This window comes from Cebidichthys violaceus, unplaced genomic scaffold (genome assembly GCF_023349555.1).
Source record: "Cebidichthys violaceus isolate CVI_PGR_0920_01 unplaced genomic scaffold, fCebVio1.0.p SCAF_44, whole genome shotgun sequence".
NCBI classification, from domain to species: domain Eukaryota; kingdom Metazoa; phylum Chordata; class Actinopteri; order Perciformes; family Stichaeidae; genus Cebidichthys; species Cebidichthys violaceus.
Genome location: NW_027176639.1, coordinates 2074544 through 2089005, shown reverse-complemented (window position 1 = coordinate 2089005; position 14462 = coordinate 2074544). Strand labels below are relative to the sequence as shown.

The following is a 14462-nucleotide window of genomic DNA, read 5'->3' as shown; positions in this document are numbered from 1 at the left end:
AGCACATGTTGTGTCTGTTATTTGGTGATCAGACATCAAGTTAAACGAATGAGAGATAAACGAGATAAACGAGACATTTAAGATTAAATGTCACGGAAATAAAGCAGTAAAATAAAATCACAAACTAATTTTAACCTTTATATTGCATTACGTTGACTTGTTTTGCATGCATAAATAAAAACTACCACATGCAACGCTGTCACTTTATTTAATAACTCCTTTAAATAAAATCTTATTTTCTCACTAAATTACATTCCTGATGCTTCTGATATCTTTGGAAAGAGATCAATACTTAGAGATTATATTTGAATAGCACAAATGCTATTTTGTCAAAAAGATATAAACTTTAAAATAGAATATAAGATAAAAAGATATAAACCAAAAATGTAAGTTGTAGTGCTGCCTCCTCCTGTGATGAGCTCCGCGTCTCACTGCTGCTCACCGTGGGTTCTTTACAGCAGTAGTGACTAAATGTATAGTACTGGTTAAGTTGAATTTCACACTATTATCTAATTAAATAAGGTTTGCAAAGACACCTTTTCAAACGTGTATTAACCCAGCTATCTTTTGTAGAACTATGTTAGAACATCTAAACGTTAACAGCAGATGATATTCTGAGGAGGACGTAGAAGTTGAACTAATTTGCAGTAAAACAAATGAGCAGCAGCAGAATCAGACGTGACGATTGGCTGAGGTGACGCAGACCGTGTCACATGGTCTGTGGGCGGCCGTCTCTCTCGTTAAAGTGAAACATCTCAACTTTCAAGGAACAAAGAAAAACAGCATGTTGAGGGTGAAACAAAGCCTTTAATCTAAAGCAGGTTGAAAAGCTGTGATGAACTACTGGATCACGTAACGCTTCAACGGGAGCGGAAACATTTCACTGGAGCTGAACGTCCCTTATTCAACAGCTCATGTCATGGATCTACTTCAGCTTCACAACATAAAACCAAAGCAGCTAAAACACAATATCTGCTTCATTCAGGTTCACTGACTCTAGATCAGCCGCTGCGCACGTTAAGACACCGCACTACTAGATGTTCACGATGTAGTTTTCAAATGAAACGTTATTCACAACGTGTTGAACGGTTGTGGTGAATATTTACTTGTTCATTTCTTTAGCTTGATTACAGACACGTTACACATGGACTCGGTGCTGCTCCTGAATGTTCAGCGTGGTTAGATGAGAGCTGAACTTCATGTTTCGGTCGGTTTAGAACCACAGGAACAATCAAGTTCACTTTCCTCCCAACAACAAACCGTAAAATGTCTTTATGTTTAACCGGATAGCAACATGAAGACAAAATCTGACAACATCATCATCATCATCATCATCATCAGTCCTGGGTGGACAGAGAGGCTCCTCTCATTGAAACTGTACAGATGAGACCAGTAGCTGCTTCTTTTGACTTCTCACAAAGTGTTTAATAATACGAGCTAACATGTCAAACACTGTCAGTAATGTCTTCATATAGAGTAGAGTGATGCACTGTGTGTCATGAATATCAACAGGAAACTCTGCTTCCCTCACATTTACAAGACTTACTTGGGTCATCTTTAAAAACGTAAAAAAAAAAATCATATAAAGACAAACATGATTTCTAAGATCTATTCAGTTACAGAAGGTTAGACTGCGTTCCACTACAGACTGGCTACAATGTTAACAAACAGGAAGGGAAACGCAGGCGGGTCGCTTGTTTCAGCCTCGGCACGGAAGTATGAACATACAAGTGAACAGAACAATAGCTGGACCCTTTCATCTGATGCAACACCGCAGGCAGACGGACAGTGAACGATGAGACCTCCGGTAACGGTCGGGGAAGGACTGTGGCCAAAAAGAAGGAAAGAAATGGTGGGAATCCATTTCTGTGAAATGTGGTGGTAAGAAGAGGAGCGGCCAGTTGACAAAAACGGAGCAAGAGAAGAAAACAGAAGACCTGAGCCTCTGCTGAATGAAGAAATCTACAAAACTAAAATGAAACAGCAGTTCTGTCCAATCACTTGCCCTCCCAGGCGTCTTCCTTTTGTTTGGCTGCCAGGCGCTTTAGTTCTGAAAGATAAAATCACAGAGTTCAACACATCGATCAGACAAGCTGTTAACTGCACACAACTTAGGTTTGTTGCTCTAAACGTGCATCAGCGTCTTCTCCTCGTGCAGCGTGGTGAAGAGCTGTCCATGAATCTCTCTGTGAGACCGGATGTGGCGTCCGGTCCGAGGACGCCATGTTCAGGACAAGATGTACTTGTGACCGACGTCCCGTGTGTGTTGTGACATACAGAGAGAGCTCAGCAGAGCGCCCATGCTCAGAACAAAGGAGCTGTTTTTAGTGTTCTATACTCAAGGCCCGACTTCCTGACTGGCCATTTGTGGTCTTCTGTGCCTATATACTTATGTTCCATCTGTGACGGGAAACGGCTGCTTTACTGATTATAGACCTGTTGAGATCTGCACACAAGTGGACCGAGGGCAACTTCTCTAGGCATCAGTTTCCATCAGTAAAGTATAAAAACAGCTCCCACTTGTGGTGGAAACCTTGTGGTGCAGAGTTTAGGTCAGACTGTGGCATGTTTTCAACATCTATTTGTTGAGGAACCGACGTTCTTTCTTACAGACAACCTGCTCGACCCTCACACACATTAAACCATTTGTCACATTAGAGACATCCCACTCGAGGGGAGGTCTGCTTCCTAAACAGCTACTAGTAGAGAGAGAACTTCCAAAGAAGACGTATGACCACAGAACACCAGCCTCATCATGAGCTGAACACAACATCTCCGTTATCAACGCACCTCTCGCCTCCTGCAGCTTCTTCCGCTCGGCCTCGCCCTGCTCCTTCGTCTGGTTGCTCTTCACACCGAGGGCACCGATCACAAGCTTGCGAGCCAGCGCTGCACTGGTCTGAGGTCTCTCTTTAGCAGGCAGGAGGTAGTCTGAGGATCGCAAGAAGAAACACAATGACGGATAAACCTAATGTTACGTCTCTGCATATGTAAGAACCGGAGAGGCATTTGTACCTGAGCAGCTACGGGCTTTGGCCTTCGTGTCGGAGGAGGATTTGGAGAGAGGTCGCAGCTTCATGAGAGGATGCTTGGACCTCAAAGCTTCACGAGCTGGAAATGGAAAACAGACAAATTCCACAGGTCTACATGGTACTTTATATTATATTATATATATATAACTTATATATATATAAAACTGAAAAAGCACGCGTGTGTCAGATGATGTCAAAAACAGATTCACACGAGACCACAGAGAAGCTCAGCAGTAAAGAATGACGTTGAGACTTTCAGGATCTACTCATGTCCACGGATTCTTTTCATTCAACACATTTCCTCCTGTTGAGGCAGTAAAACATGACATGATGATGATATTCACACGCAGAGCAGAATGTTCTGTTAGATAACTAGATAACTAACCTGCTATGGGGCTTGAGAAGAGGCCCAGGGCGTGAGAGTCATCGAGCCACTTGATGTCAAACCCTCTCTGTCTGAAAACACAGCGAGTATTATTATAATAGTCTCACAACAGCAGAAACTATGACAAAAAACTAAGACCTTTAAACTGATACTAGGGGTTAAAATCACGATACCACATCAAGAGGTCAGTCGGACAACGACAGGATATTCACTGGTATCACAAAGATAATTCACAATATTATTTCTAGAATCATCAAAATATGCTTAAATTCTTAAAAGTGGCCTAAAACATACATTTGATCAAGAAACTAATATTTTGATTGCATTTCAAATAAAGGATGAATAAAACATCACACCGGTGTTCACTGAGAGTCGGTTTCCTCTGATCATTAAAGGATGGTGAGCTGGATGGATGTTTCTATTCACTCATGACTATAATCACGCTCTGACCATTTTAACACTGGGCTCTGGGGACATGTTTGAATAAAGGTGCATCTTAAAGATGATGACGATGATGATGATAAGTATCTATTTCTTTTAACTTTGCATCGATGATATTAGATTGTTGATCCTTGAATCAATATATTGATCCAGATCGATAGAACCCTGACTGAAGCTTCAGATTCTGCCACAGTCTCTGAGGTTTCATTAAAGTGCTTTGGTTCCTGTTGATCTTGAAATGCAGCAGGAGCTAGCGGAGGTTCTCTGAATGATACATACTGGTAGCACTGAAATAACTTGAGAAGGTCCTCGATCTTAAACTCAGTAGGGAAGTCGTAGATCTCCACAATGTGAGCGAGTTCATCCTCCGTGAGGTCGACGTCGTCCTCTTCGTCTCCGTCCATGTTGTAGTAATCAAACCTGGGCTCCTGGACGGACTTCTTCTTTCTACCGTCCTTCAGAGTCAGCTGGACGGGGAAGAAGTGACAGAAGTGAGAGCAGGTGGGAGAAGAGGGAAACGATGAGGGGACAACATTATTAGACAAATGATTGTGTGTGGTGTGTTCTATCACCTTTTCAAGGTCCGGTTCCAGACAATCTCCCTCATCGTTGAACAAGGTGTCCCAGCTCTCCTCCTCCCCTTCCTCAGAGGCCGGTGCTTCCAGCCACGATGTAGCGTCGGCCTCTTCGTTGGTGGATTCGGGCTGCCCGTTCACCTCCATATCTGCATCCTGTAAACGCTCCTCCTTCACATCAGGATCACCATTCTGTAGCCCTCCTTCAACAGGCGCTCCCTTATCCGCCGCTCCGGCCTTGTCCTTCTTGTTCTTGGCATTCTTCCTCGCCTTGTCCGTGTAGCGAGGCCTGGGTCTCGGCTTTACTTCTCCCTGAGTCTGAGCCTTTTCTTTGGAGCCCTGGAGCCGTTGCTTGGGGACGTACGGAGCCTGACTGGGCTTCTTTGACTGAGGAGGAGGAGGAGGAGTGGCTTCTGGCTGGTTTGGAGCACAGTCTTCTTTTGCCTGTTCTGACTCCATTATTGAATTACACTAAAAACACCTGGATCACAGAGGACAGGAGACATGAGAAGAGGCGATGTAATACGTGATATCATCTTAATGAACCGTTAACCGCCTTCCAAACGAGTCCTGCACATATGTAAGGACAATATGAATCACATGTAGTTCTACTAGCTACACTAACCGGATCAGTCCGGGAGAACAGACTACAAAGAGACTACACGCATTCAAACTAAGACGCTGCTGTTAGCTAACCAACGTTAGCTTACCAGTGTAGCTAACTACACCTCCGCTCGCTGCGGTTCTAATCATTGTTTATTGAGAACATAAACATACACGTCGATATCAAAGAGCACCCATCTTTAACTGCGTTCGTATATTTTCTTTGTAAACGTTCCTAAACATTCATCGTACCTAATAATTGTTCTTCTTTCGGCTTACCCGTGTCTAGCTTGTTTTGCTACAGATTTCCGTCGCACTTCTGACGCAGACGTAGAACACAAAGGATTCTGGGAAATTGCGTTCTCTTTGGCGCTACAGCTGAAGCCCTCTGGACGATGAGCACTTTTTGTTCACCTTCAGATTAGTTTATTTATCAGAACTTGTCTTCGTAGGTCAGCATTCATACCGTGGCAGAAACATTTCACTGTGTTGTTGCTTCAATCTGTTATTTCTGTGTCGTCGCAGTAATTACAGAGACTTCCGCCTCTCAGTTACACGCGCAGAGAAGTGCAGCTCAGCCATTGGTTAACATTCTAACAGGCGCTCTGATTGGTCAGTCTTCTATCACACCGTTACACAAGCTGTTTCGTAAAGTCAAAACAGAACTTGTGTAAGGTGAATGTCAATAAAGAGAAGGAGAGTTTCTTCTCCACGTCATTTAACAGAAGCTGTCGATCTGTTCACACTGAAGCAGCAGGTAAGACGGATTTTAACCAAACGTCTTCAGGAACGAGCACGGATCATGAGTAATTACCGCTGCAGGATTGTATCGTGCATGATGATTTACAGACATGCCACTAATAACAGTAACTAACATCTGATAGCGTTGATATCGCGTCTGTGTGCACAAACTCTGCTGCAGATCCAACATGTCGACTTTATGGATGGTATGCAAGCATCTAGAGATGAATCTCTTCAAATAAAAGTTGTGGCTTTTTTGTGTAAAACCGGTGCATACCATTGGTGGAGTTTCCTGTAAATACATGTTACTCATGCATAGTGTCTCTACACATTCTATGTGCTCATCATCATTATGTATGTTCTGTTTTTTTTACAAATGGCTTGTGCATAATCTGCACCATAAACTGAAAAGCATTACCCAGCTGTGCTCTGTGTTCCCCCAGGTTGCAGTGATGCGGAGTTCAGGTCTGTTGCTCTTCCTGGTCGGACTCGCCCAGAGCTCTGAGCCCATGTTTCAGGTCATAACGCAGACGACGCTTCCTCCCGACAGTCTGCACAACCCCACACAGCTGAACTACGGAATGGCTGTCACAGATGTGGATGGTGACGGCGACCTGGAAGTGGTTGTGGCAGGGTGAGTGGGAAATTGGTTTGCTGTTTGATACGTTCATCACTCACAGCAGTGGCAGACTCAGGCTGTGTTGGCTGCAGACGGTGGGTCACCGGCACATCGTGTTTTCTCATTTTTAAGGCACCGGGAGGGCGCTGCTTTCAATGTTCTACGAGGGAAAGGGAACCGATATGTGCAAATCAAATGTGTGATGTTCTCCCTCAGGTACAATGGGCCCAACCTGGTGCTGAAGTACAATCACACTGAAAACAGGCTGGTGAACATTGCTATTGATGACAGCAGCTCTCCATTCTACGCCTTAAGGGATCAAGCAGGAAATGCTATTGGAGTTACTGCCTGTGATGTGGATGGAGATGGACGTGAGGAGATCTACTTCCTCAACACAAACGATGCCTACTCTGGTAAAACAAATAGTTCATTCTTATCATATGTCCATAACATTGTTTTGCCCCTGCATTAATTCCAGGTAGCTGAATGATTTATCCTCATGATAACTGACTTTTTCTTTTAATATAGGAAGGGCAACCTATTCAGACAAGCTGTTCAAGTTTCGGAATGGCCGCTTTGAAGATCTCCTGGGGGACGAGCTCAATGTGCGTCGTGGTGTCGCCAATCGCATGGCAGGACGTTCGGTCGCATGTGTTGACAGAAAGGTCAGTGAACCCACAATCTGATCTCTATTTCCTCTTTTTCGTTTTCTCAATGATTCCCTCCAAGAAAACCTTCCTCTCGCTCTCTCGGCAGGGAACGGGCCGCTACTCAATTTACGTGGCCAACTATGCGAGCGGCAGCGTCGGCCCCCACGCGCTCCTCGAAATGGACGAGGCTGCCAGCGATGTCACCAAGGGCGTCGTCGCTTTGTCTGACGTGGCTGCCGAGGCCGGGGTCAACAAGTTCACAGGTCAGGGGTCAGGGGTCAGGTTGGAGAGGTGAAGTCTGCGATGTTTAGAAGGTGTGCTGAATCAGCTGAAGCATTCACGGCGTTGCTCTCTGTCGCAGGTGGGCGCGGCGTGGTCGTCGGACCAATCCTGAGCGAGTCGAGGTCGGACGTGTTCTGTGACAACGAGAACGGACCCAACTTCCTGTTCAAGAATAATGGAGACGGGACGTTTGTTGATGTGGCCAAAAAGTCGGGTGAGTATGAAACAGGAAGGGAAGAAGCAGGTATAGTCAGGAGTAGATGTACTTTTTATTAAGTGTAGTCTTTGAGTACAGTTCATGTTACGGACTGTTTAAGCAGTAGTAGCTCTGGGAGTATCGATTGATAACTATTTGACGGATTGCCTTGAAAATGATTTAGTTTATCACTAAACTGATGTCATTGTGAGCATGTTAGCAAAGCACAGCTGTGCCTGTGCACAGCCTCACCGATCATGTAAGTAAGTACTTGAAATGAAAATGTACCAAAATGCATTGCTGTCTGGCTGATACTACCACTAGGGGTCGCCAATGTCAGGAATTCAAATCCTACACATAGGGGCTGTAAAAATGATTCATATCCAACTACAGTGTAACATTGTTCCAGTAGTAGCTCCACTAAGGCTTTCAACATTGTGTCAACGTCTAAAGGTGTGGAGGACCAGTACCAGCATGGCAGAGGAGCAGCACTGGCTGACTTCAATGGCGATGGAAAGACAGACATCGTCTATGGCAACTGGAACGGCCCACACAGGCTCTTCCTTCAGGGCGGCGACACTACATTCAGGGTAAGACAGTAGAGCAGGACAGTGGAGGATGAATTCAGGGTAAGAAAGTAGAGCAGGACAGTGAGGATGAATTCAGGGTAAGAAAGTAGAGCAGGACAGTGGCGGATGAATTCAGGGTAAGAATGTAGAGCAGGACAGTGGAGGATGAATTCAGGGTTAGAAAGTAGAGCAGGACAGTGGAGGATGAATTCAGGGTTAGAAAGTAGAGCAGGACAGTGGCGGATGAATTCAGGGTAAGAAAGTAGAGCAGGACAGTGGAGGATGAATTCAGGGTTAGAAAGTAGAGCAGGACAGTGGAGGATGAATTCAGGGTGAGAAAGTAGAGCAGGACAGTGGAGGATGAATTCAGGGTGAGAAAGTAGAGCAGGACAGTGGCGGAAAACCATTAAGACTCGACAGTGTTCCCTTTGTGCAGAACATTGCCACTGGAGGATTTGCAGCCCCATCACCTGTTCGCACAGTCATCGCTGCTGACTTTGACAATGACAAGGAGCTGGAGGTGTTTTTCAACAATATTGCATATCGAGGCAACGCCCCCAACAGGCTGTTCAGGTAACATTTAAAGTATTGTGTCAATACAAAGTCCAATAAGAGGCATCGAACTATTAAATAACCGGCAGCAATCCTGGATTACTTTTGGCCTTGTTATCTATATTTACATTCTTGTGTGTTTGTTGGCAGGGTGTCAAGAAGAGCGGACGCAGACCCTTTGATACAGGAGCTCCACGTGGGAGATGCTGCAGAGCCGCAGGGGCGAGGAACAGGTCAGCTGACACTGGACAACACGTCTTCATCAGTTTTATTCTGAAAATGTTTTACCCTTAAGTGAATACGTGACACGTCTGCTGCCTCTCTATCTGAGTGAGATGGACAGAGACACGGCTGTCAGATGAAGCACCACAGTGAAGCTGTTTGTTCTGGACAGGTGGCACCGTGACAGATTTAGATGGGGACGGACAGCTGGACCTGCTGCTGGCACATGGAGAGAGTGCCCAGCAGCCAATCTCTGTCTTCAAGGTTACACAGGTGCGTGTGTGTGTGTGTGTGTGTGTGTGTGTGTGTGTGTGTGAGATCCACAAACTAAACTGCATCACCTCATCAGGGCTCGTCTAACAACTGGCTGCGGGTCGTCCCTCGTACCCAGTTTGGATCTTTTGCCCGGGGAGCCAAGGTGACGGCCTTCACCAGTCAGAGCGGAGCTCACACTCGCATCATCGACGGAGGTTCTGGGTACCTGTGTGAGATGGAGCCTGTCGCCCACTTTGGTTTAGGTAACTTCCTTTTTCCTGTTATAATCCATACACACTGGAAGACAATGGGTCAAAGCGCTCAACGTGTATGTATCAGTTATTTTGTATCGCATTAAACCGGACGGGGGCCGCCGTCAACCTGCAGCAATGAGTTGAACTTGACTTAGAAATAGTTTTCATTTTTACTTGTTGTTTTTATAAGCACAGGGTGATTTAAAGGAATCGTTACAAAGCATGCCACATAAACAGCATCGTCCCAGGTTTGATTCCAGCCTTTGGATCTTTGTTGTCGTATTTCGCTCTCTGCCCCCCCCCTCAACCTCCTCCTTCAACGTGTAACACCATATGTTGTGCTAACAGGAAATGATGTCACTTTTTGAAAGCTTTATTTACTTCTTGTGACGCTCAGTGATTTTCTTTTCTCCCCCCGACTCCTTGAGGATCCGATCGGGTGACGGTGCTGGACGTCTCCTGGCCAGACGGCAGCTCCATCGCTCGTACCCTCCGGCCTGGTGAAATGAACTCGGTGGTGGGAGTGGCCTATCCCGAAGCAGGGGAGTCGTCTCTGCTCGCTGATGACACGCAGGTACGCACCACGGATCCACGGCATGAAGTATGAACAGGGGTAGCGCTCCAGGCCGTGATAGAGGCCTAAAGTCCGACAGTCTTCCTCTCACTGTCAACTTCAGTTTGGTTTTTACAGAAGGCGACACAAGCCTCTCTCTTCCTGTTATTGTTGAGTCAGCAGTCAGTCAGTCGTGTCACTGATGGCTGACACACTCTCTCCGTCTGCAAATTCTAAATCAATCAACACATTTCTTTTGAATTCTTTCTTTTTGTTTAGTGCGGTGAAGGGTTTACTGTGAAGAACGGCCGCTGTGCAGGTAAGACATAAAAACCATTTACTTTCTTTAAATGACGTAAAACATTTCAAATCAAATATTAGTTTTCTATTTCATTTCCTTTAATGTTTCTACAGGTCTGTGAGGAAACTTGATATGCAATCAAAATGTTCCATGACTGGAAGATACGTTACAGAAAACCTGCTTTTAAAATACTTTAAAATACTTCAGAGTACTTCAGAGGCCTTGTTGTTTTCTTTACTCTATGAGTAGTTTTAATATATATTTTTTAATAATAGTTTTCTCTATTTTTCTCTTAACTGCTTACCACTACTGCTGAATTATAGTTGTTATTTTTTATTTGTCATGGAAAACTCTCTTAATAAACAGCTGCAAATCAATGTGGTCTGATTATCATTTAATAGAGACAACAGTCATATCTTCAGCAGTGCTTTGAGGTGTTCTATTAGTCTCATATATATACTGTACATAAATAACCTCCACACTCCATAGACTTTGACTGACAGCAGCAACAAACACCAGCTGTTGCTGTCTGCATGTTTGACCACTGAGTCTTCAGTAAGACCTGAATCCTGACGGTCTCTGGCTCTGGTCTCTCTCTGTACAAAGGACAGGAAGCTGATGAGAGCGGTGAGACTGGAGCAAAACAGTAAAGCTGTGTCAAAACAAAACAAGCTAAAAGCTCTGTAGAGTGAGTTTGATTATTAATATCAAAATGTTTATTAGTGCAGCTTTAATAATGAGTTGCAGAGCCTTGCCACAGTGCATGCTGGGTAATGGTCATTGCTTAGGTCACACCTGAATGGAACAAAGTCATTATTAATGTCTGCCATAGTGAAAGTTCTGTTTTGTAGATTTTCAGTTCAATGACAGAAATAAGAGCTGTGCAGCTGTGATGAAACAGTATTTATTTGACGCCGGTCATCATACCTCATTGCCACGTGTATCAAACAACAAGCAGTACGAAAGTTTCACTCTTGCACAAAATGTCACCAAAACAAAAGACACATTCACAATTGTGAGCCAGTTTTTGGCAGTCGTTGTTCTTTGGAAGGCTGGGTGTATTTAAAACACGACAGGTAGGATTCAGGAAGACTTTTTGACCCGTCTGTTGTCTACTTACTACTGCAGTCAATCCACAGCACGTCTTTGCATAATCTAAAATTTAGGGATTGAAACCAAGAGGTTCGTACTTCGATATGTTTGTGTGTCTAACAAAGAAAAAAGAGGCTTCATGTGAGAAATATGGAAGATCTGCTACATAAAATACACATTCATCTACATCAGGTGAAGGAGGTTCCTCGTCCAGTTCGTGTGTGTTTGGTGAAACGTTGTGACGCCTTCGGATGCTTCTACATCCTCCTTACATTTGCTAAAGGTTCAGTCCGGTGTGGTCCGGTTTGGTCCGGTGTGGTGCGGCTGAGGTACGAGGTTTGGTGAGGCTTGTGGTCTTCAACACTTCCTCCCTCCTTCCTTTCTCTCACATCCTTCATGCTTTTCTCACCTGATTACACAAAGCTGCGGTAGCTTCAACGAGGACAGGAAGGACAGGAAGGAAAGGTAACGGTACGATCACACAAAGTGTTACACTGCATCGTACGGTAACACCACTGCGTCGCCATGCACGTTGCTTTGTAACAAACTACCACGGCGCCTGTTTTAAAAGCTTGAACACCTTTAGCATGTGATGGCCGCCCGGCACAGCGTGTCTTTCTTTGTCAAGAACCAGAGAACCCTTTGTGTGAGCGTAGCTTTGGGATGCGTGGGCCAGCTGTTGGAACGAGAGTAGCATTATTGTCCTAAGTTCTCCGGGGATGCGAGCGATCGGGGGGGACGTGGTTGTCAGGAAGTACCGAGTCATCGAGCGGTGCTGCCGGACACCGAGCTGCTCCCCGAGCTGGAGCCGCTGGAGCCCCGGTCTTCATAGATTGATATCTCTATCTGGTGGTAGAGTTAATGGGCCAAACATCTGCTGTGGAGTGTGGTTAATTAAACATAAATCAATGATAATGCTTTTGTCTACATGCACCCAGAAACATGTGAGTAAGGATACGACACGCATTCCCCTCTCTATGGGATCTGTGAGGAGCAGTCCTCTGGGAGCATAGACCTTCTCATTCTGCTCCTGAATGAACTTGGCAATCTTCTTCAACACCTAACACACGGACACACGTCAGATGAGGAATCCCCGACACGTCAATCATCAAGCTACACTGTTCATTAAAATGACTTCAATGAAGGTCTGACCTTCTCATAGCGCGTCTCCATGCAGAGGAAGATGAGGTACGCTGTGGCGCAGGCCAGACAGCCCTCCAGGTAGGACTGGCCTCCGATCTTTTCTGCCTCTGCGTAGTAGTTGTTCAGCGTCTTCACGGTGTCCTCAAACAGTGTCCGCTCAATCTGGAGACAGGGTAGGATTGATGGTCAGGCAACACGGGGACAGAACGTGAGGGACGGGACAGGACCACAAAGGTCAAAGGCTATATTTGTAGCCTATGATGGCTACAAATATACCTTCAAATGCACACAGTTAGATTAGCAGGCTAGGATCAAATGACCACACAACACAACACAACACAACACAACAGGCTGCTGGCTGCTCACCCTGCTCTCCAGCTCGGAGGGGAACTTGGTCTGAAACCTGCAGGTGGTTCCTTCGCTGTAGTCTCTCTGGATGAAGACTTTATTAGCCAGAGATGCACTGTGCCTCAACTCCTGCAGATTGTGGAACTGAGGAGGACCAAACACACACACACACACACACACACACACACACACACACACACACACACACACACACACACACAGACAGACAATGTTAGTGAGGTTTGACACAGAATGTCTCCAATGAGTCCCCAGAGAGAGCTCATCTCTCTCCACACACCGGTCTCACTCTCAATGTGTTCAAACAGATTCCGGTTTGTAAATGTAGGATGACAGAGGAGATGTGATCAATCACTGCGGCTCGGTGTCGGCACTCATTCTGCCTTGTTGTCTGTTGGAGCAGAGCCCAGCATTGGACACACTATCTTTCCCCACACACACACACACACACACACACACACACACACACACACACACACACACACACACACACACACACACACACACACACACACACACACACACTTTCCTCTCTGATCTTTCAGGGGGCAAAGCTCGCAGAAGACGGACCACATTTCATTACAGCTCACAACAGATCGATCAGCTGGAACACAATGAGGCAGACTGATAAAAGGAAACTCAACCTCTTAACATGAAGTGTTTCAGCTGAGAATGATGAACGCATCAGGCGGTTTATGTTTGATCAAAACTGTTTTACATTTTATTTCTGAAAGCACAGAAGCAGGCTGGAGAAACAGCGAGGAAGGTCAGTGCGGCGTGGCTGCTGTCCATGGTGCTGGACGCTATGCTTCCGTGTGTGTGTGTGTGTGTGTGTGTGTGTGTGTGTGTGTGTGTGTGTGTGTGTGTGTGTGTGTGTGTGTGTGTGTGTGTGTGTGTGTGTGTGGTCACCGTCCACAAAATCACCGGATTAACGGGGCGTCTCAACAGACAAAAACATTAAAACAGCTTAACATCGCGCGGAGGTGATCCGTTGTTTCTGACGCGTCTCAGTTTCCATGAAGCTGAATTCAAAATGTCCTCATTATAATGTCCTCATTCTTAAAAACACGTTTTAACAGCAGATAAGATTAAAATCAGTGGCACGAGACTGTCGGACACACGCAGCCGTCAGCGGAGACTGAAGCGAGCCGCTCCGTGCGGCACAGATTCAGCCGAGTGCAGCACGCGATGCCCTCAATCACCGCGCGATCACTGCACCCGTTGTATGTAGATGGTAGTACATCATGGTAGTACATCATGTAGTACATCATGTAGTACCATCATGGTAGTAAAGGAACCGTCGGCAGGGAAATACAGAGATAATATGTCAGGCTCACCTCTGTCGCCATGTTGCCATCCGCCGCCGTAGGGACTCGTCCCTGATGCGCTGAAATCCTTTAGTGGGACAGATTGGAGGGGGGGGGGGGGGGGGGGGGGGGCGAGGGGCGGGGCTAACACGAGCCCAGCTCAGGTCATATGAACTCATCTCTCACACCGGGTTCTGGTGTCACAAGGATGGCTCTGATTTATTCAAGGTTGCACAGCCACGACCCTGAGAGTAAGTTTAAACTAAACCCACTGTTGGTTTTACTGATAGTATTCACTTCTACTGATGTGACGTTTATCGTTAC

At 45.7% G+C, this 14462-nt stretch overlaps 3 protein-coding genes across 4 annotated transcripts; 1 reads left to right on the top strand and 2 right to left on the bottom strand.

The window, feature by feature from the left end:
- Window positions 1-787: 787 nt before the first annotated feature.
- r3hcc1l (R3H domain and coiled-coil containing 1-like) lies at window positions 788-5539 on the bottom strand. 2 transcript variants are annotated; one of them, XM_068728951.1, is made up of 7 exons: window positions 5289-5539; window positions 4431-4914; window positions 4138-4325; window positions 3418-3488; window positions 3016-3111; window positions 2791-2931; window positions 788-2050 (listed from the first exon to the last, which is right to left on the bottom strand). In XM_068728951.1, the coding sequence occupies exons 2-7, from the start codon at window positions 4890-4892 to the stop codon at window positions 1998-2000; spliced, it is 1011 nt and encodes a 336-aa protein (XP_068585052.1). In that variant the 5' UTR covers window positions 4893-4914; window positions 5289-5539; the 3' UTR covers window positions 788-1997. The 2 variants fall into 2 exon arrangements, with proteins under 2 accessions (XP_068585052.1, XP_068585053.1); XM_068728952.1 differs by having other exon boundaries at window positions 5316-5539.
- Window positions 5540-5661: 122 nt separating this feature from the next.
- Window positions 5662-10607, top strand: crtac1a (cartilage acidic protein 1a). The gene is made up of 14 exons (XM_068728940.1): window positions 5662-5793; window positions 6221-6411; window positions 6613-6809; window positions 6925-7061; window positions 7153-7309; window positions 7408-7542; window positions 7978-8114; window positions 8530-8666; window positions 8796-8878; window positions 9040-9140; window positions 9217-9385; window positions 9805-9950; window positions 10209-10248; window positions 10344-10607. The coding sequence occupies exons 1-14, from the start codon at window positions 5716-5718 to the stop codon at window positions 10349-10351; spliced, it is 1716 nt and encodes a 571-aa protein (XP_068585041.1). The 5' UTR covers window positions 5662-5715; the 3' UTR covers window positions 10352-10607.
- Window positions 10608-11106: 499 nt separating this feature from the next.
- golga7ba (golgin A7 family, member Ba) lies at window positions 11107-14238 on the bottom strand. Its single transcript, XM_068728953.1, has 5 exons — window positions 14169-14238; window positions 12832-12957; window positions 12475-12627; window positions 12281-12382; window positions 11107-12168 (listed from the first exon to the last, which is right to left on the bottom strand). Exons 1-5 carry the CDS (start codon window positions 14178-14180, stop codon window positions 12085-12087), a joined length of 477 nt encoding a protein of 158 aa, XP_068585054.1. The 5' UTR covers window positions 14181-14238; the 3' UTR covers window positions 11107-12084.
- Window positions 14239-14462: the final 224 nt, after the last annotated feature.

Excerpts from the sequence above, each read along its gene's own strand:
- r3hcc1l (XM_068728951.1), bottom strand. The coding sequence starts at position 4,892 with ATGGAGTCAGAACAGGCAAAAGAAGACTGTGCTCCAAACCAGCCAGAA. Across the intron at positions 3,112-3,417 it reads CTTCTCAAGCCCCATAGCAG|CTCGTGAAGCTTTGAGGTCC; the intron begins GTTAGTTATCTA and ends TTCCATTTCCAG. Across the intron at positions 2,932-3,015 it reads CAAAGCCCGTAGCTGCTCAG|ACTACCTCCTGCCTGCTAAA; the intron begins GTACAAATGCCT and ends TGCGATCCTCAG.
- crtac1a (XM_068728940.1), top strand. The coding sequence starts at position 5,716 with ATGTCAATAAAGAGAAGGAGAGTTTCTTCTCCACGTCATTTAACAGAA. Across the intron at positions 8,115-8,529 it reads GCGGCGACACTACATTCAGG|AACATTGCCACTGGAGGATT; the intron begins GTAAGACAGTAG and ends CCCTTTGTGCAG. Across the intron at positions 8,667-8,795 it reads GCCCCCAACAGGCTGTTCAG|GGTGTCAAGAAGAGCGGACG; the intron begins GTAACATTTAAA and ends GTTTGTTGGCAG.
- golga7ba (XM_068728953.1), bottom strand. Across the intron at positions 12,628-12,831 it reads CCTCCGAGCTGGAGAGCAGG|ATTGAGCGGACACTGTTTGA; the intron begins GTGAGCAGCCAG and ends CCCTGTCTCCAG. Across the intron at positions 12,383-12,474 it reads TGGAGACGCGCTATGAGAAG|GTGTTGAAGAAGATTGCCAA; the intron begins GTCAGACCTTCA and ends TCCGTGTGTTAG.